At 48.0% G+C, this 20670-nt stretch overlaps 1 protein-coding gene across 1 annotated transcript in view; it reads right to left on the bottom strand.

Annotated features, from left to right (window-relative positions):
- Positions 1-20670, bottom strand: part of TBC1D8 (TBC1 domain family member 8) — a 106304-nt gene that overhangs the window by 45434 nt on the left and 40200 nt on the right. Inside the window, exons 4-6 of the mRNA XM_004704337.2 lie at positions 17688-17806; positions 9488-9716; positions 6403-6643 (exon numbers count right to left, since the gene is read on the bottom strand). Of these exons, the coding sequence (XP_004704394.2) occupies positions 6403-6643; positions 9488-9716; positions 17688-17806 (589 nt within the window). The remainder of the gene's footprint in view (positions 1-6402; positions 6644-9487; positions 9717-17687; positions 17807-20670) is intronic.

Below are 20670 nucleotides of genomic sequence, written 5' to 3'. Positions count from 1 at the left end.
ACAGGGTGGGCAGTTTGAACTGGCCAGCTGCACCCCAGGAGCTGCGTGGCTCCAGGGGAGAGCAGCGTGATTCTACTCTACAGGGTTGCTGTTAAGTCAGAATTGACTCCACAGCAGTGGGGGGTGGTAGAAGGTGTCAGAGATGTTGGACTGTCATCTTCTTTCCTCATGTCTGTCTCAAATCATATCCGGAAGTGAAGCCCAGCCAGGACATCAGGCAACTGACAAGGAATTTTCCTGAAATCCCAACATCCACTAAACTAAAGTGGGCAGATAAAACTATGAAGTGCCCTCACGCTGTTGCTCAAACAATGTGGTAGCAACACACACACACACACACACACTTACATACACACGGTTATAGCTGGGTTTTGTGTCAATAGGGATGGGCCAGGATTCTCAGTTATGTAACATAACATAACAATCACCTCCCAAAGGAGATCTGTTATGAGCAGCCAGTCAGTTCTAAGGATGGGAGGCAACACCCTCAGATCACAGATCTAATTCAACCTGTTGAAAGGAAATGTCATGGTTCCATAATCTCTCACCTTATGAAAGGGTGGAATCTAGTCTGTCTATCAGGTCCCAGCTTCATGACCTCACTTGGAGGTGCTAAGGAGATAAACAGCTCACTGGAGGGCAGACACACACTCTCTGCTTGGTCTTCTTGCTGACAAGACACATGGAGCTGTGCTAGAGCCCTGGAGCTGAAGACGTCACGTGGAGAATCCTGCCAGCGCTGAGATGCTGCTACCACCACTGGATCCTCAAGACTTTCCACCACTGGCCTGGGATCTTCTGTAGTCGGCGCCATTGCATGTTCGGCGTGAGTCTGAAGAAGAATTTATAGACTGATATCGAACATAAGAGCTAATATTGGACTTAAGGACTTGATCTGGACTGAGCTGGGATGTTTTCTTAATATACAATTACTTTTTATATAAAGCTCTAATACACGTATGCGTGTCTATAAATTTGTTTCTCTAGTCAACTCAGACTAACACAGGAAGTTTCCATGGGAGAGGGTGGAGGATGAGGGTGGGAGGTCTGATATAAATAGATGCTAGAGAAAAGCTTGCTTGTTTTGTGCTAGACTGGTCCTATATCTGGCTCATTCATTTCTGATTCTTTGAACTTGAGCCTGCCATGTTGTGGTTGTTAGGTGCCTTCTAGTCAGTTCTGACCCACAGTGAGCCGATGCACAGTAGAACCAAACACTGCACTCACAACTGTCCCTGTGCTTCAGCCCACTGAGGCAACCCCTGTATCAGTCCATCTCATTGAGGGCATTCCTAGTTTTTGCCACCCCTCCACTTTACCAAACATGATGCCCTTCTCCAGGGCCTGATCTCTCCTAATATATCCAAAGTATGTAAGGGGAGTCTTGCCATCCCTACCTCTAAGGAGCCCTCTGGCCTTGCTTCTTCCAATACAGATCAGTTTGTCCTTCTAGCAGTCCATGGGACTTTCAATACTGTTCACCAGAACCACCATTCAAATGCTTTGATTCTTCTATGGTCTTCCTTCTTCAGTGTCCAACTTTCTCATGCATATGATGCAATGGAGAATACCATGGCTTGGGGCAGGTACACTTTACTCCTCAAAGTAACATCTTTGCTCTTTAATACTCTAGAACAGTGGTTCTCAACCTTCCGAATGCCGCAACCCTTTAATGCATACAGTTCCTGATGTTGTGACCCCCCCACCCAACCATAAAATTATTTTCACTGCTACTTCATAACCGTCATTTTGCTACTGCAATGAATCAGGCGATCTCTGTGAAGGGGCGTTCGACGCTCAAAGGGGTCACGACTCACGGGTTGAGAATGACTGCTCTAAAAAGCCTTGGCACAGCAGATTTACCTAATGCAATGCCTCTTTTGATCCCGTGACTGCTGCCTCTATGAGCATTCATTGTGGATCCAAGTAAGGCAACACTCCTTGACAACTTCAATCTTTTCTCCATTGGTCACGATGTTACCTACTGGTCCAGTTGTGAGGAGTTTGGTCTTCTTTACATTGAGCTGTCATCCTCACTGAGGACGGGCTACAATCCTTGAGCTTCATCAGAAGGTGCTTCGAGTCCTCCTCACTTTCACAGCATTGTGTCATCGGTCCACCACAGGTTGTTAGTACATCTTTCTCCAGTCCTGATGTCACACTCTTCTTCATATAATCTAGCTTCTCTGATGATTTGCTCAGCACTTAGATTGAACAAGTATGGGAGAGACTATAACCCTGAAACACACCTTTCCCAATTTTAAACCATGCACTATTTTCTTGTTCTGTTTGCACACCTGTCTCTTAATCCATGTACAAGTTGAATGAGCACAATGAAGTATTTTGAAATGCTTATTCTTCTCAAGGTTACCCACAGTTTATTACAGTTCACACAGTCGAATGCCTTTGCATAGTCAATGAGATGCAAGTAAACATCTTTAAGCCAAGAGCTATCTGATATCGGCAATGATATCCCTTGTTCCATGTCCTCTTCTGAATCTGACCTGACCTGCTGGCTGTTCTCTATCAATTATGTTGTTGGCAAGCATTGTTGGATGATCTTAAGTAAAATTAAGTCTGGAGAAGCCTCCAGTCTGACATCTGGATTTGGAATTTGCCCAGACTTGGAACTTGCCCAATTCTGTCAGTGTGTGAGCCATTCTCGATATAATTTTTCAAAATATACGCATGTCTATGCTTCACTGCTTTGGCTTCCCTGAGAACTCAGGCTAAGACACGCCAACCCCAAAGCAAACCCAGTCATTCGTTGCTTCTGATGCAGCGCAGCCTTGGAGGACAGAGAACTGACTCACAGGGCTTCCGAGACTATGTGACGGCTTTAGTCTGTGGACAATGAAGGGAAAGCTCCCGCGTCCAGCTCTACAAGAACAGACACCTGTCGTCTTTCTCCCCAGAGTGGCTGGTGGGCTCAAACAGCTGACTGCATTTTTAGCTGCTCAATGTTTAACCACCACGGTGCATGCACAAGTTCTCTCTCTCTCTTGCACACAGCCACACACACACACACACACACAGTTAAGTAATTACAAGTTTTCATGAGTGGTTTATATGCACTCTTTAACAACTGAGAGTTGTATCATCCGGACTCAAAAACCTTTGTCTTTTTCACGGAGGACCAAGAAAACATGAACGCTCAGGATCCTGGATTATTTCCCGTTGGTAAGCAGGTGCCCCTCCGATGGAGCCAGAAACCACACTGAAAACCTGGGGCTGAGAATGACACTGTGCATCTGGGGCTGGAAGGCAGAAGACCAATAGATGGTGCCCTACAATGTCTCCTTTCATAAGGGAGTGACACCTCGTGAGAAAAATGTCCGACTCAAGTCTCAAAGATGTTACAAAGTGATGTGAAATGCTCTGGAATGCCCTCTCCCCTTCTCACCCACCAAATCCGGAGCGTTTGTGTTTGATCTTTGCCTTCCTTGTGATCAGTTTACAATTTATGCACACAGAAGGGAGAGTCTTGAACTCATTTTAAATACATGAGAATTCTACCATTAAGGGACCACCAATTGCCGCTCTGAGATGGGGCTTTCTGCTCCTGTAAGGAGTTGCAGTCTCAGAAACCCACAGAGGCAGTTCTACCTTGTCCTACAGGGTCACCACGAGTCAAAACTGATTCAGTAACAGTGAGTTTGGTTTGGTTTTAATTAGAAAGGCATGCATTTCTCCAGAAGTTTGGAGAAGACAGCGCGCAGTTTAAGGATTAATAAAAACGTGTTACCATCTAGTCCATTCCAACTCACCGCGGCCCTAGAGGAGGACCTGCCCAAAAGACGGTCATCTTTACAGAATGGTTGGTGGGTTCTCACTGCTGACCACTTAACCCACTGTGAAACCACAGCTAAGAAGGGGAGATGGGGGGCAGCTGTCTCTGCAGTTACTGAGCACCATAAGGGTTAAGGAACTTAATGGCAGGTCATCCAGCCCAGAGATAGGAAACTAAACCCAGACGACCAAAGACATGCTCTGTTCATCTCCATGCACAGAATCTCTTCCTCCCCGTGCAAAATCATCTCATAAGTGTAATACCTATGTCTTAGCATGCTTATCTTAAATACCTTCCCTATAATGCTATCCAAAAGAAGGCAGATGCGAATGTTAAGATGAGTCAATATTAAAAACAAAAGACTAGCAAATATGGAAACGGCAATGTGTGATTCTGTGGCCACATCTAAAAAACGTCCAACCAGGACAGAAGATTACTGCTAGGCCGTTGGTCCGAGGTCACCTTTGTCACTGTTTGCCTTTGTGTCAACTATGCAGTCACCCAGCTATGCACTGCAGAGCCAGGATCACAGTCAACGCAGAAACACGCCGGTCTGTCTTCCAACAATTCAACTGAACTTTCCCTCCTCAAAGTAACAAGCAATGCAAGCAGCTACCTCACCCGTTTCCGTGACTAGTATCAATTCCGAGCAAATAAACAATAAAGAATATTGACGCACTATTAATAAAGCGTGTGAGGACATGGCACAAGGGCTGCATCCGACCTTCTCTGACCACTCAAAGGGGAATGAGAATCCAAATCCACAGCAGGCCACGGAGGAACCCCACAAGGCAGATGTCAGACATGCCCGTAACTGCCAACTTCCTTTACCCTATTCTGACACCAACCATCCTTCCCATGGCATTCTACTTTTCTGCCGAGTTCAATCATCCAGTTCATGAGCACACAGAACTCTCGGACAAAAGTCACATTGTGGGGCTTCTGGGGGAGTTAAAAGATTACAAGTAAGGATCAGAAATGTGAAGGATACAGTTCGTTTGTCCACAATGCTTCTTCTCAGACATGCTGGCAGGCCCATCTGCCTGTGGTCCTCGGCCCTTTGGCCTCTACCCTCCCTCCAAGCTGCTTTAGCATGACAAACCTCCATCAGTCTGCTTGCAGCTCCTTCTTGAAGATGCTCAGCATTGCTTGCTCTGGGGGCCAGAAAGCCTGCGACTCTCTGCCTCTCCACGCAGGTGTCTCAGACGCACCTCACTCTGGGATTATCTGGATTTGTTGTTTGAGATGGCTCATTTTTGTACCCAGCAGAATGGCAAAGCTGACTAATTCCCTCACTAGAGCTTCCACAACTTTATTTGCACGCTCCTGCCTCGTTACTTGGTGGGAGTCACAAAGAAGATAACTAGGAAAGACATAATAAGCAACTTTACCTCACCACAGCGTGCCTGTAATGACCAGTTGGCACCAAAATACGTTCCATTCACCCTGAAAGTTACTTCTACGAAGTCATTTATGAAAATGCAAAATTTCTTAATGTTCACTAACAAACCACCAGTGGCAATTCAGTGTGATTCAGGGCCTTACAGGTGGGAGAACCACATGTGCAATTCCTGGCCCGTACCCCTTGTAGGCAGCCACCACCCATCTGAGTGGAGGCTTATGAGTCGCTATAAAGCCAAACAGGTTCCAATGGACTGTCCAGACGAAAATGAGCTAGGGCCAAAACCTGGTGATCTACTTCCAAAAGCCAACCCACGGACTCCCCCCCACACACACCCCAACTCAAGGGATCACAAGCCAATGGTGGGGATGGTACTGGAGCAGGCAGTGTTCCGTTCGGTTAGGTATGGGGTTTCCAGGAGCCGGGCCAACTACTGAAAGAGACACACAGCACTGAACACTGATTTCCACCACGAGCCTATCCTTACGACATTTCTTCAGGTATCTTTTAAAATCACCGGTTTTGAAATACAATCTGACAAAAGGAGAAATGGATCCAGAAATGAGAAGTCCACTGTTGGAAGGGGAAAGAGACCTGTTTGCACAGCGGCTAAGGGTTCAGCTGTGAACAAGAAAAGGGGGCTGGTCAAGCCTGATCTCTCCTGGGAGAACGCAGTCCGCTTCGTTAAAAATGACCGCTTGAAACTCCGCTCAGCATCCTGGTGTCCAACAGCCCCACCCCCCAACCCCACCCCCACCCCCCGCCCCATGGCAGGTAGCGTTTCAGACTTCCATCACTGTTTTGGGGGGAGGCAGAGTATTCCATTCTGTGTGTGCCTGCCATAGTTTCTCTATCCGTTCTCCCACTGTTGGGCATTTGGGCTGCTTCCAGTTTCTTGCTATTGTGAACTGTGCTGCTATACACATGGGAGAGTATGCCCCCCCACCCCCCCAAATGACAGCCTTGAAAAACCCTATAAGCAGCTGGGTGTCCATGAGGGGCATCAACTCAATGGGCCCGGGTTTGGTTGAGTTGGTTTTATATAAACCATTTTATCTCTGTTAAGGTTACCAGTATAGGACAGGCTGGATTATGCCACAAGGAAAACTTACACCTATCGCCATGGTGGCTAACAAAAGCACACTGAGACAAAGGCCAGGCACAGGGTGCCGCGCAAGGGTGGGGTGCACCGCAGCACAGACGCTCTTACCGCTTGGTGATCTGGCTGGGCTCCTGCAGATCGGGGTCAAGGTCGAAGAGCTCATTGTCCAGCAGCCTCCGGAGCGTCACGTCCGCCAGCTGCTCCATGATCTTGAACACCTCGTCGAGGCTGAGGAACATGGAGAAGTCGCGCTCCTTGTTCCGCGTGGTGATCCGGATGGTGTCCGTCAGAAAGACGTTGGACGTCCTCTCTACCTTGTAGATATCGGCCCACGGGATGATCAGTTTGACTGGGAGAGAGGAAGACACGCATATGAGCCCAGCTCCAGGGTCTCCGCAGACAACTGCTCAAGGCCGTCTCACAGCCAGACGCAAACCAGGGTGCGTGCGTGTCAACCAGAGCCGGGCAGGGAAGCCCAAGTCGCTTGGGAGCCCTCTGTTGGGAACACAACCCCCTTGCAGATGATTTTCCTACAGATCTCAGTAAAACGCTGCCCAGTGACAGGCCGCTGCCCTTTCACAAGGAATGCCAAGTTCACAACGGGTAGACTGTCTCGGGAATATTGAAGTTTAAAGAATCAGAGAACAGTTTGTCAACTCTCCTACATTCTGGTTTCAAAGGCAGTACTCATGACGTGAGAAGAAATGGGGTGAAAGAAAAAAAATGAGGGCAAAAGAGATGTTTCATGATCTTGCTTAGAGAAACGGGCTTACTGTTTTACCCTGCGTCAAGCAGCAGTTCCCAGTCTAAGAGGACAGAGTGCAAGTTGTTTCTGTGAACACTTTAAAAAGTCCTACAGTACCGACAGCAGCCCATTTGAAGAACAAGTGTGCTATTCTCAGGGTGTTTCTCAGACAGAAGTAGGTAGTGTTTGCTAAAGCAGAGTACAGGGGCTGGTGGGGGCGGGGGGGCGAGAAGCACATAAAGCTTTATTAGACTGACTGGTTTTCCTAAAGAAACACACTAACAATTTAACAGAGTGATTATTATCAGAATGTTAAGACTCATTCATTTTTTCCCAAGTGTTATCCTCTTAATAAAACTAGGCTTAGTGATGATTGAGAATTGTTGTGAGGGAGGGGTGATAATTTTACTGATCAAATCAAGTAGGATATAATTATTTTCAATTGCTATCATTTCTTTCTGCCTATTTCACAATCACGTTTTCGGTGCATTGATCATGCTGAGCGGCCAGATTTCTGCATTGGGTTTGAAAGGGTCTTCCACTCCTAGTTGTGGGCACAAAGTCTTTTGTCCACACACAAGTATCTGCTCCACCTAGCGCACCCTTCGGAAAAACCTACTCGGCAACCCCTTGGCAAGTAAACACTTGTACTCTCCAGAGCATCATGCAGGACAAAGTGTAGCATCTGCTGTGGTGGCCGCCTTGAATTTAGGCAACACTGGCTACCCCATCAACATTCATTCATTAGGCATCTACTTTTAAAGAATTCTGCACTACGGAGCCCATTTAAATAGGGGAAAACAGAAGCAGAAACTTTGGTGCCAACAAAAAAGATTTGGGAGTAGAACGAGTCCTTTGGACCCAGGGTCCTTGCACCAAGGACCTCCCAGACCCGGGGAAGCTTGAGGCCGCGACACACGGAGCTAGCTCTCCAAGGAGGTCAGGCCCACGGTATCGAGGGTGGCACGGACCTTCCCCCAGAGCCAACCCAGAGAAAAAACCTTTCCCTCAAGCCGGCACTGTGAGCTCCAGCCTCCTACACTGGCAGATGACAAATCTGTGTTTGTGAAAACCACCCACTTGTGGTATTTCCGTCACAACAGCACAAGATAATGAACACACGCCTTTGACGTTAGGCAGGTGGTAGTATTACTACTACCACCGCTACTCTCGGGAGCCCCGTAGTGTTGTGGGTTATGCATTGGGTTCCTAACAACAAGGTCAACAGTTCGAAACCACCAGCTGCTCCTTGGGAGAAAGATGAAGGTTTCCATCCCCATGACGACTGCAGTCTCAGATGCCCACGAGGCAACTCTATTTTATTCTATAGGGTCGCTATGAGTTGGAATTGACTTAATGGCAGTGATTTTCACACCTTGGAATCCCACTGCTTAGTATCTGCACGACTGGACACATGGGTTTAAGGGACTCACCCAAGTCCCACATGCACCAGAAAGCAAATCCACTGCCACTGAGCCTATGCAGACTCAGCGTGAGCAACCTGGTGGGATGGAGTAGAACTGAGATGGGGTGAAGCCCATCCTCTTCCCTCCAATGCAAACGAGTGAAGAATTCTCCTAGAAGCAAATGCTTATCTGCCCACTCTTCCAAGGGGCAGTACTGACCTGCAGGACTGGGATTTTAAAAACGGTCCCTCATTGTCCCTCATGTTCAGAGGAGGACTCTGTTCTCTTCCTTTAGAAACACTTGGCCATCAGTCCTGACACTGTTTTCAAAGCCCGAAAACCAAAAAAACCCCACACTTGCTGCATTGTGTGAATTCTGGCTCATAAAGACCCTCTAAGACAGGGTAGAACTGCCCCTGCAGGTTTTCAAGACTAACTCTTTACGGGCATAGAAAGCCTCATCTTTCTGCTATGGAGCGGCTGGTGGTTTTGAACTCTCCTTGCGATTAGCAGCCTAACTCTGCCTCAGTAGCAAAATCTTTAGTTTAGATAGTCACATTCACAGCTATGTGAAGCGAGCCACACAGAAACAGGATGAAAAAGCAAAAACACCCCAAATTCTCACAAACCAAACCCCCTCATAGTAGCAGTGGAGTCCCTGGGTGGTACAAACGGTAAAGTACTCACTGAACGTTGATGGTTCAAATCCCCCCAGAGCCCCCTGGAAAGCCAGGTCTGCTGATCTACTTCCAAAAAGTCACAGCCTTGGAAACCCTCTGGGGCGGCTGGTTCTATTCTGCATACAAGCGTCGCCCTGAGTCCAGTATCAGCTCAATGGCAAGCAGGTGCTTTCTAGACTTAGTTGAGTGAGTGAGTGAGTGAGTGAGTGTGAATTGTCCACACAATCCATTCAGTGCCCTCTGTTGTCACCCCAACTCTTCAAACCTTTGCCTGTTTCACTTTCCCCGCTGATGCCCTTTCTGGGCACGAAGCACGATGAGGGACAAGAGCAGCCCCGGGACCTCGCCGAGCCTCCACTCACGTTCCTTGCCCAGGAAGAAGGAGTAGAAGCAGAGGTGGTTGATGCTGAGATAGAGCCAGCCTTGGCGGGGCACCCTGCCCTTCCAACAGCAGCAGGAGTAGTAGGTGATCAGCTTCTCTGCCTCCGGGAAGTTAAACCTGGCCTCGAACTTTACCAAGGCGTCTCGGAACTTCTCGGGCTCCTCTTCCTGCTCCGCCAGCTTGCTGCTGGTCTCCTCCGCAATCAGCGCCTGGGGACAGAGAGCACAGCCTCTGTTAAGGAGGGCGGTGCCGCCTCCAACCAGCAGCTGAGACCCCACCGGCTATGCCAGGGGAGAAAGATACAGCAATCTGCTTCCCTAAAGGTTACTCCGCCGTCACCCCCTGCCCAGAAAACCCCCCCAAATCCCCTCATTGCCACAGAGTCAATTTAGACTCATCGACCCCTACAAAGGTCAGGGCAGAACTGCCCTTGTGGATTGCTGAGACTAACTGTTGCCGGGAGTGGAAAGACCCATCTTTCTCCTGTGGAACACTGGTGTATTCAAACTGCTGGCCTTGAGGCTGGCACGCCAACACATCACCAGTCTGCCACCAGGCTGCCTACAGATTACACCCTAGAAAATCCTACGAGGCAGTTCTACTCTGTCCAAGGGGGACGTGGTAAGTCAGGATTCATTCCACGGCGATGAGTTTGTATGCCTTTGGAGGTAATCCCATTGGAGACAAAGTTTTCTTTGTTATGTTATTGATTCAAAGCAATGTAGGGTGTGATGTAAGCCTGATCATGCGGAGGATATAAAAAGCACAGATTGGGCATAAAACAAGCCTGAACAGGCCAAGACGGATGCCAAGACCATCAAGAAACCAAGGAACAAATGTTTTGAGAATGATGAGGACAATGAATGTACAAATGTGCTTTACACTATTGATGTATGTATGGATTGTGATAAGAATTGTATGAGCCCTAATAAAACGTTTTAAAAAAAAGTATATGAATTGTTGGATGGAAAACTGCTCTGCTCTGCAAACCTTCACTCAATTTACAATGAAAAGTTTGGTGTTTTTAAAATTTTGTATGAATGTTTAAATAAATTCCAGGGATGTGACTAGCCTTGCTAACATGCAGAATGCTTTGGAAGGTGGATTGTTGCGGATGGAATTAGGTTAAAATTTAGCACCCTATTATTTGATCTCCTTTATGATTCATTTAAATTTGTTCTAGTTTATAATATTTTCTGTTATCTATTGAGGTTTTTATCTGTTTTACTTGGTTATTCTTGTGAGATTTTTAAAATGTCCTTCTGCATGTGAACTCCAGGAGAGGTGAGGCTATAGACAGGAACTAGATTCATGGTTCCTTGGGGGCAGGGGAAGTTGGGGGGAAATGGGCAGCTAGTATCTATGAGTACAAGAATGAAGAAAAGGTTCTAAAACGGATTGTGGTGATAATTGAACAACTCTTCCTGATGGATTGAACTATTGAATTCTATAATGTGTGAATTATATACTACTAAAACTGTTAAAAACAACAACAACCAAGGAACAGAAACTGAAAGGGACAAGGACCTTCCCCAACAAAGACAATGAGCGCAGTCCCGTATGGCTGGAGTCTCGAGTTCGAACTTCTAGCTTCCTGAGCTGAGCCAAAAAATAAAAATAAAAAAAATTCTGCGTACTTAGTGGTCAGACATGGTATCGGCAGAGACCAGACCCTGGAGAAGGGACCCCACACTGTAGAGGGGAGGAAGCAGCAAGAAGGAAGGAAGAAAAAGGCAGGCCCTCAAGGAGACGGACTGACACCATGGCTGCGACGATGGGTTGGGCATGGGAACACTTGTGAGGATGGCGCAGGGCCACCCACGTGGGTGGTGCTTCATTCTATTGGGCACAGGGTCGCTATGGGTGGGGACTGGCTCGACAGCCCCTCACAACAAAACCCCTCACTCCTGCTATTTCTGTGACTATCGCAGCACTGGAGACCAATACAGCCCCCTTTGTTCACTGAGAAGGGCAGACGGGAGGGGGGAGGCTGGAAGGGTCGGGAGGGTGAAAAGACAGACAAGCACGGGCACCCTGAAGAGCCTTTGCTGCTTTAAAAAGTGACCCATCACGGGTGGAGAGGTTCGCTCATCCAGCTTATCCACCCAGAAGCACGGCAGCAGTACTTCAGTGAAGAAAAACTGCCAGGGTCAGTAAATCCACAAGAAAAAGTCTTCACGGGCCCAGTGAAAGCCAGGAGGCTGTGGGTAGCTTCTACTCCTGTGTGAAAAGCTTAAGTGCTACAGCATTTGTTTGATGGAAGGCCGTGGGGTCTACCTCGGAAGTCCTAATTCCACCTAAGCCTAGACCCTATTTGAGATGTTATTTCCCCAAGTGCTTGCAGGCCATGGTAGCAACAAGGCTGTTCTGCTGAGACAAATCCTGGCAAGCCCAGAGAAAGGCAGTTTGCCCTCAGGAACCTTGCCCATGCATATCCTTAATGATGGATCAAAATTAGCCACTCAAGCCCATGTGATCTGATTGAAGTTACAGGCTGAGGTCCTGGGACTGGCCTGAGACTAGAACTCAGGGTCACATTATCATAAATCATATCCCAACCACTACAGAGCCCCGTAATTAAAACCACACCAGAACAATCCCGGCCTTTAACCTGAAACTATGTACTGAGCTCAACCCTGGGCCTTTTCCTGCTTCTGTAGTCCTGCCCACAGCAGTGACAAAACAGCCTGCCACCAACCAAGATCTTGAAGGAGCACCCCCTGCCCCCCCCCCACCGGTGGTACAATGATGACACATAGGGGTTACTCATTGGGCTGCTAATTGCAGGGTCAGCAGTTTGAAACCACCAGGGGCCCCAAGGGATAAATACAGGACTTTCTACTCCCCTAGAGAGTTCCAGTCTTAGAAACCCACAGGGGCAGTTCTACCCTGAACTCATAGAGGGTCCACTGGAGGGAACTCAGTGAGGGAGTGAGTCCGGCTCTCGAGACAATGTCCTCTGTTTCCCCATCACACACTGACCATGGACTGTGATTCCAGAGCCCAGCAGCCTCTGGGTACAGCAGGGTGCGAGCAGATAGCTTCCCAAACTCAGAGGATTTCCTTAGATTTTTTTCTTTGTCCTGTTTAAGGCTTAATGAATGGGTCTCTACAGAGCCCTTTTACCTAGTTGAGCCCTCTTTCTCAGGTCAGTTTTTAGCACTTCCCTGCTCTTCCCCTTCAGGGATAAAATGTATTTGTGACTAGCTTGGGCATGTGAACTCATTGCATCTCCTCTGAAGAACTGTTACCCAAGTCTGAGCTGTAAGTCATTCTTTAAAAAAAAAAAACCACACTAATTAGGTTCAAAATTCTGGTATAAAGCCAACAACTGCATGACACAACACCACCCAGCACATGTCAATTCTACTGTGAATGTTGTTGTTGGGTGCCATCGAGTCAGTTCTGTCCCATAGCAACCTTGTGCACAACAGAACAAAAACACTGCCCGGTCCTGCACCATCCTCACAATTGGTCCTGTATGTGAGCCCACTGAGGCAGCCTTTGTGCCAATCCACCTCATCAAAGACCTTCCTCTCTCACACTGCCCCTCTACTTTACGAAACATGATGTCCTGCTCCAGGGACCGGTCTCTCTTGACAAGATGGCCAAAGTGTGTAAGACGAAGTACGGGCTACTTCCTTCTAACGTAGAAAAAGATTACCATTGTCCAAGGTTCATGAATACCTCCAAACATTCCAGGGCTAGGGAATCATAAGAAGGGAAAGAAAATCTGAATCCATAGTTGCCAGTGAGTCCATTCTGACTCACAGCGACCCTACAGGGCAGAGCAGAACTGTTCTTGTGAGTTTCTGAGACTAAATCTTTACGGCTGGGGTCCTCAAACTACTGCCCGCCGAGGACATTTATCCGGCCCGCCGAGTGTTTTTGCCCTGTTTTGTTTTTACTTCAAAATAAGATATGTGCAGTGTGCATAGGAATTTGTTCATAGTTTTTTTTTAAAACTATAGTCCGGCCCTCCAATGGGTCTGAGGGACAGTGAACTGGCCCCGTTTAAAAAGTTTGAGGACCCCTGATTTACGGGAGTAGAAAGCCTCATCTATCTCCCAAGGAGTGGCAGGTGGCGTCCTCCCAAGGCATAACCCATTAGAGCATGAAGGCTACTCTCTTTTCCAATAGGAGATCATAAGAGCCCTTTCTAAATGTGGGAAAGAGGTACAACAGGGCCTAGAATTGAGCTTTTGGACTGTTCCTACGGGGTGAGAGTTGACAAGATCAGGATTCTGATTCCATACCTCTCTGTGCTTGTGAACGCTAGTCGCATAGTGGGTTAAGGGTTGGGTGGCTCACTCGAGGTCAGCAGTTCAGATCCACTGGTGACACCGAGGGAGAAAATGAGGCCGTCTTCTCCTGTAAGGATCCTGTACAGCCTCAGAAGCCTCAGACCAGGGTGGCCCTGCCCTGTGGGGTTGCCCAGAGTTGGAGTGACTCAAGGGCAGTGAGTAGGTTCTATGCTCACAGCACACTTCTCCCTGAGGACTTCTACTTGCGATCTCCCCTATGGAAACGCCGAGGGGGTGCAAATGGTTAAGCACCATACTACTGGCCCAAAGCCTGCAGTCCAAACCCTTCACTAGCATCTTGGAAGGGATCTGCTTCAAAAAACTCAACTTGAAGAACCGTACCATAGGGTGTGGTTTCACTCCACACCCGTGGGTCACCGTAACAATGGCAAATTAACCAGTCCTTCATGATGCGTAAAAACTCCTAAGGCCTTACTTATGTTACACCCAAATTAGAAAGATGCAGCTGTAGCTATCTTCTCCGTAATGGTCGGTAACAAACACGCTTCTTCCTATTTTTGTCCGTACGTTTCATGCAGGATTGGGTTCCTTAGAACGGATCCTGAGGCTCTTTCCTTAGGAGAGGCCTATCCATCCCACCATTTTATAAATTAAACCCGGACACTCCCCCATCACAATAAGAATGACATTTCAAAGTATTCTGGAATAAATCTCAGGACTGGTGAAATGACAAAGTGACTATCATTTCCTCTGTTGTGCTTTGATTTTTTTCAAATGCACACAATAAAGTATTGAACAATACTAAGCATTAAAATTCGGCAAAGCAATGATCTTGAAAGGCATATCTAGCATAATGGGTTTTGATAAAAGGACTGGTATGATGTTAGTCGTTTTTCAGAATGGACACAGCGCAGCACGTACCGGGTCACTGATTACCACACGTTCAGTTTGGTGGTGCCGCTTACACCCTTCACGCTGTGCAACTTTTTCCAGTCTCCTTGTCTGAGTTGTTCCTCCCCCATTAACCGAAACTCACTGCCTCCCGAGTTTGCTAATTGCTTGAGTTGCTGTTGCCAATATTGGAAGCCACAACAATAGATCTTAAGAGAGCCCAGGGCTCCAGGCGGACGTTCTTGATTGGACCACGATTGTTTGCTTTTAAAAGACTTCAGGGGATAGCTCTAGTTTAAGGTTTAAAGATGACTTCGGGACAATAGATTCAGGGGTTCATCCAGCCTCCATGATTCCAGAAAGTCTGGAGTCCATTCTGCTCTTCAAAACATTCACAGGAAAATAAAACGAGAAGATTATGGATGTTTAAATAGAATCTTTGGCCCAAAATGTGCAGTAATGGTAGGCAGGAGCCATCCCACAATGAATTAGCTCTTCTTAGCTCTAAGAGCCCTGTGGCATAGTGGGTGGCATTTTGGGTTGTTAGCTGAAAGGTCAACAGTTCGAATCTATCAGTGGCTCTGCGGGAGAAAGATGAGGCTTTCTGCACCAGTACAGATTTTCAGCCTCAGAAGCCTTCTATAAAGAATATGGGTTTGCTATGTGTTACAACTGACTTGACAGCAGTGGGTTGAATTTTTCTTTCCATTGTTTAGCTCTGGAAAGTGAAAGTGAGGGGAAACAAACCAAGCTTGTAGACTGGGCTATGGTGGCTTCTGACACAGCCACAAATGGCCATCATGCAGATTCCCATTGGAAGCAGAGACTTTTTTTTTTATTTAATTTTGTAAATTTAAATTAAAAAAATAAAGGTCAGGGTCCCTGAGTGACACAGACATGAGGCTCATGGCTCACTGCTGAAAGGACAGAGGATTAAATCCACCCAGTAATGCCTCAGAAGAAAGGCCAGGTGATTTGCTTCCAAGGGGCACACACTGCAAACCCTACGGAGAGAGTTCTGCTCCGACACCCCTGGAGATCGCCGTGAGCTTTGGGATCCATGTGATGGCCATTCACTGGTGATGAAGAGGTTCAAGACTCAGCACCCGTTAGGAGGGAAAGCCCCACATCCTGGGCTAGGCTATGAAACAGGGAGAGCAGTGGAGTTGAAGGGAAACGGCCCAGCTGACAACCAAAAAGGCTGGTTGCTTGAGCCTAGCAATGGCTCTGCAGGAGAGACAAGTGGCAGTCTGCTACCATGAAGATTTGCAGCCGGGGAAACCCCCGCTCTGTCCCGAGGAGCTGGAAGTGGTTCGCGGGCAACGTAACCCTATTTGGGAATTGGGTTTTCTTCTTTGTATTAGAAGCCCATATGAGAGTAGGGTGTGTTTTACACCGTGACTTCTGCGCACAAATAGGACGGGGGCGGGGAGGGGGGCAACTGAGGCCACGTGCACCTCTCGAGGCCCTCTGAGAATGCTGAGGAAGACAAGACAAGGGCCTTCTACCCAGGGCTGCGACAGACCCTTTTCCCAGAGCTCGCACCCGGAGTTCCACTTGTAACCTCCGACCAGCCACCCACGTGCGTTATTTCTGTGAAAGCAGCACTCGGGGACTAAGACAACACCTAAGGCAAAAAGCAGTGCTTCTATTCTGCTCCTTTAAAACCCAGAACATGCTGCCGTGATACCCTTTACTAAAACAAGTAACAAAACCCATGGCCGGCGAGTCGATTCTGACTGAGAGCCTCCCTCTATAAGGTTTCGGAGACAGCACATCTGTATGGGTAACCTCGTCTTTCTCCTTTGGAGTAGCTGGTGAGTTTAAACTGCCAACCTTGCAGTTAGCAGTGTGTAACATAAATATTTATATGATTTTTTTCCCTGAGAGCAAAAAAAGCGGTGTTATGGTGGTGGACTATGGACACTTGATTTCTATTTTAAAAACGACAACATAAAACCCCTCATCGCAGCCATTAAGTCAGTTCCAACTCATGGTGACCCTACAGGACAGAGTAAGCCACCCGAGTTTCTGAGACTGAAACTCTTTACAGGCATAGAAGCTTCATCTTTCTCCTTTAGAACAGCTGGTGGTTTTGAACTGCTGATCTGGCCATTAGCAGCCCAAAACATTACGCAGGGCGCCGTAAAGGATAGCACACCAACAACTGCAACGATCGACATAGTAACCACCCCTCCCTCCTCCAGCGAGGGGGTGAGCAACAGACACGTGGGTGAAAGGAGACAGCAGATGGTGTCCAATACCAGGGGTTCAAGTAGAAAGCAAATGTTTAGCACGTGATGAAGCACAACATCTGTACAAATGTGCTTGACACAACTGATGGATGGACTGTGGTAAGCACTGTAAGATCTATTTAAAAAGGATAGTAAATCTCCTACATCCTTTATTCGCTTCAGGTGTGTTTGTTGGGTAGACTGACTCTGCTAAAATATGCCTGAAATAAAGACGGATCCCGCCAAGCTGAAGGAGCACTGATGGCTCAGGGGTTAAGCATTCGGCTGCCAAGCGGCAGGCTGGCAGTCTGAACCCAGCCAGTGGCACCAAGGGAGAAAAGCCTGGCCGTCTGCTTCTGCCAAGACTACAGGCAAGAACAACTTCAGGGTTCAGTGCTACCGTATGGAGAGATGTGACAGCACCTGCCAGCAAAAGGGCCGAGCTTGACAGGCGACAGGCCACGTGTCCATGGCTTTCTTTCTGTCACCAAAATGTGCAGTTATAGTAGAGCGCATCCTTCCAAAACTCACGGCCGTCGAGCTGGTGCTGACGCCGAGCGTCCCTCTAGGACTTGAGTGGAACGGCCCCTGTGTGTTTCCAAGACTAACTCTTTATAGGAGTAGAAAGCCCCATCTGTCTCCTGAGAAGTAGCTGGTGAATTCGAACTGCTGACCTGGCCGGGAGCAGCCCGATGCGTAACCCACGACTGGCACATCGTTTGGGATCTCAGGAGGCGGCAGTGAGGAAGATGGCGACACGGGCAGAAGTGTGGCCGGTCCAGGAGCCTACCTTGACTTTCCCTTTTACGAAGCTCGCGATGTCCTCCTTGTTGTCAAAGACGGACAGCGTGTGCAGGAGGTTCTGCTCCAGCCAGTCCCAGTGCTGGCTTATTTCTTCTAAGGTCGCGCCTAGAGCAGAGCAGAAAGAAGGCAGGTGGAAAACCAAACAAAAAGGGTTCTGGGAGCCTGGACTCATTTTCCAAGTGTTGTGTATCCCTGCGTTTAAATTATTAAAGTGGGCTGGTGCCTCACATCCTGAGCCACAAGTCATCTGTCGGCTGAAAAAGCAGCCACCTTCATTCAGCCTCGGTCCCCTCCACTGGCCTGGGGATGTGCCAACACCAGTCCCTTTCCTGCACGAATGGCCCAGATGGTCAGGCCAGTTACACCTGCACCTTCTCTGTGAGCTGCCTGTCGGCACTGCTGCCACCGCCCTCGGCCACCAAGTCCATTCTAATTTCTACTGATCTGATGGTACCGGATGGAACTGTATCACAGGGTTTTGGGGGCTAAACGGTTCATTTTTAATTTTGCATTGTGAAATAGGTGAAAGTTTATAGAGCAGATCAGCGGTTTCCCAGTCAACAGCACATACACCTTTTTTCGATCACAATCCCTTCCACGTACCCATCACTTCTCCCACTTACTCACTGCTGTTTCCTGTTGCCCGTCCTCTTCTCTGCTAACCCTCTGAATTTTGTCCTTGGGTACAGGGCTCCCCTTTGGTCTTAAGTAGTTAATTATTCTAACCCAGGGGCGAGTTCAATTCCAGACCTGATGGGTGACTGAGGGTTAAAGTCTTGGGGGCTCCACCAGTCTTTGTTTGGCCACGAAGCCTCATCTGGTTGAGGATTTTGAGTTCTGGTCTACCTTTCCCTCCCACTGTCTAGGCCCTTCTCAGGTGATCACTGGTCGCAAAAGCTGGGCACCATCTAGTTCTTCTGGTCTCAGGGCTTTGCAGACAGATGTTTGCTCCGCCCAATCGTCCACTGGCTGTAATCTTTATGGAAGCAGATCTCCAGGTCTTCACTTGTGTAGAGGCCACTATGGGTTCATATTATCAACCTTTTAGCTGGCAGCCAAGGGCATGACTGCTGTGACTGTAGCACACCTAATACAGGCCACTGCTGCCATCAAGTGACAGGAACATCTTTAATAAGGGATCTCTCTGCATCCACAACACGAAGCAAGCAATGAGCAGCACACATTCTGATCAGTCTCTCAGTTTCCCTGCCAGCACCAGAGTTGCTGAAGAGGAACTGGGGCCCAGGCTCACACCGGAAAAGAGCCTCTTGAGAAAGCTCTGCAGGCAGCCCATCGTTCTTCGCCATCACAAATCATCAGCTGCCGTGGCATTGATCCCGGCTCATGAGAGAGCAAGCACTCACCTAGGAAATGTACACCTTCGTATTTTGTGCCACTTAGGACAATATCCTCGAAAAATAGAGAGAAAGGCCTGACAGTACCTATCCATAGCAAAAGCACAAGACGACTAAATCACATACAGCACCTCGGTTTGTTTCAAAGGCAAAAATAAGATCAACTCACCCTGTTATGGAAGCAGAAGCCTGCTGGTGAGTGGGTTTCACATCGGGCTGCTAACCACAAGGTCAATAGTTCAAACCTACCCATTGCTCCGAGGGAGAAAGATGAGGCATTCTGCTCCCTTAGGGAGTGAGTCTCAGAAACTCAGAAGGGGCAATCCTACCCTGTCCCATCGGGTCACTACGAGATGGAATCGACTGAGTGGCAGTGAGTGGAGTTTGGGGTTATGGAAGCATTAAGCAGGCATCATTACCGAGGCAGTCAATTTCGGGTGACTCATCTTATCTTGAGGTCTTCCTAGATCTCCATTAGGCAGCAGGTGCCTGGTCCAACTCCTAATGCAGTTAACTATCTGCCACATACCGGATGCTCAAGACACTTCCTGAACTCAAAGCAAGCATGGTCCTGACCAAGAAAAGGCCGGTGTGTACCAGACATGGGAGTCCCTGGGTGGCACCAGTGACAGACACACTTGGTTGGTAGCGGAAAGGTGGGTGTCCACCCAGAGCTGCATTGGAAGAATTGCCTGGCTGTCTCCTCCCCAGCAATCAGCCACTGAAAACCCTATGGGGCATACACACACAGCCACGAGCTGTGAAGTGTGTCTCTGTGGGAAAAGATCGATAGACACGCGGAGACGGGATCCGCATTTCCAAACAGAAGCAGGGGAAATTCTAGCCTCAAAGAAATGAGGAGCTACCGGAACCAGCACAGTAGTCAGTGAGCCAATGGGAGCAGCACATGGCCACCCAAGTGGTGTGGCTTCACACAAAAGGCCTACAGGCGGTTTGTGAAAGGTAACCTTCCTCCCCGCAGTGTGTGAATTCGCGTGTGGATTTTTAAATGCTCAGTGCCAAGAATCTCTGAACCACAGCCATCTAAGCGAGGAGTCAGCGAAGTCCACACGGAAGCAGCACACCAGCTTGTGTGACCCGAAGACGACAATAACAACACCCAAATGTGACAAACTGAACTATCAGAGCTTACATTGTGAACACCCAATTTGCAGAAGGCTGTGGAGGACAGTGGGAGCCCCGAACCCGTCTGCAGAGCAGCTAGTCAGATTAAGCTGCCGCCGGATCCCCACTAGCGGCTTAATCTGACTGGATACTCTGCAGGTATTTCTTGCTTGTTCCATGACCTGGCCTTTTAAATACTCATCCTTTTTTCTTTCTTACTTATTTGTACTTTTTTAGGTCACTTTATTGGGAGCTCATCAAGCTCATCACAATCCATACATCCATTCATGTGTCACGCATGTTTGTACATTTGTTGCCATCATCATTTTCAAAACATTTTCTTTCTACTTGAGGCCTTGGTATCAGCTCATTTTTCCCCCTCCCTCTCCCACCCTCCCTCCCTCATGAACCCTTGATAAATTATAAATTATTATTTTTTCATGGCTTCTTATTTGTATTTTTAACTTTGTATTATTATTTTATCCTGAC

Source organism: Echinops telfairi, unplaced genomic scaffold, assembly GCF_000313985.2.
Source record: "Echinops telfairi isolate 266 unplaced genomic scaffold, ASM31398v2 ScPeMD7_7467;HRSCAF=8505_1, whole genome shotgun sequence".
NCBI lineage: Eukaryota > Metazoa > Chordata > Mammalia > Afrosoricida > Tenrecidae > Echinops > Echinops telfairi.
This window is presented reverse-complemented; position numbering and strand designations above follow the sequence as displayed.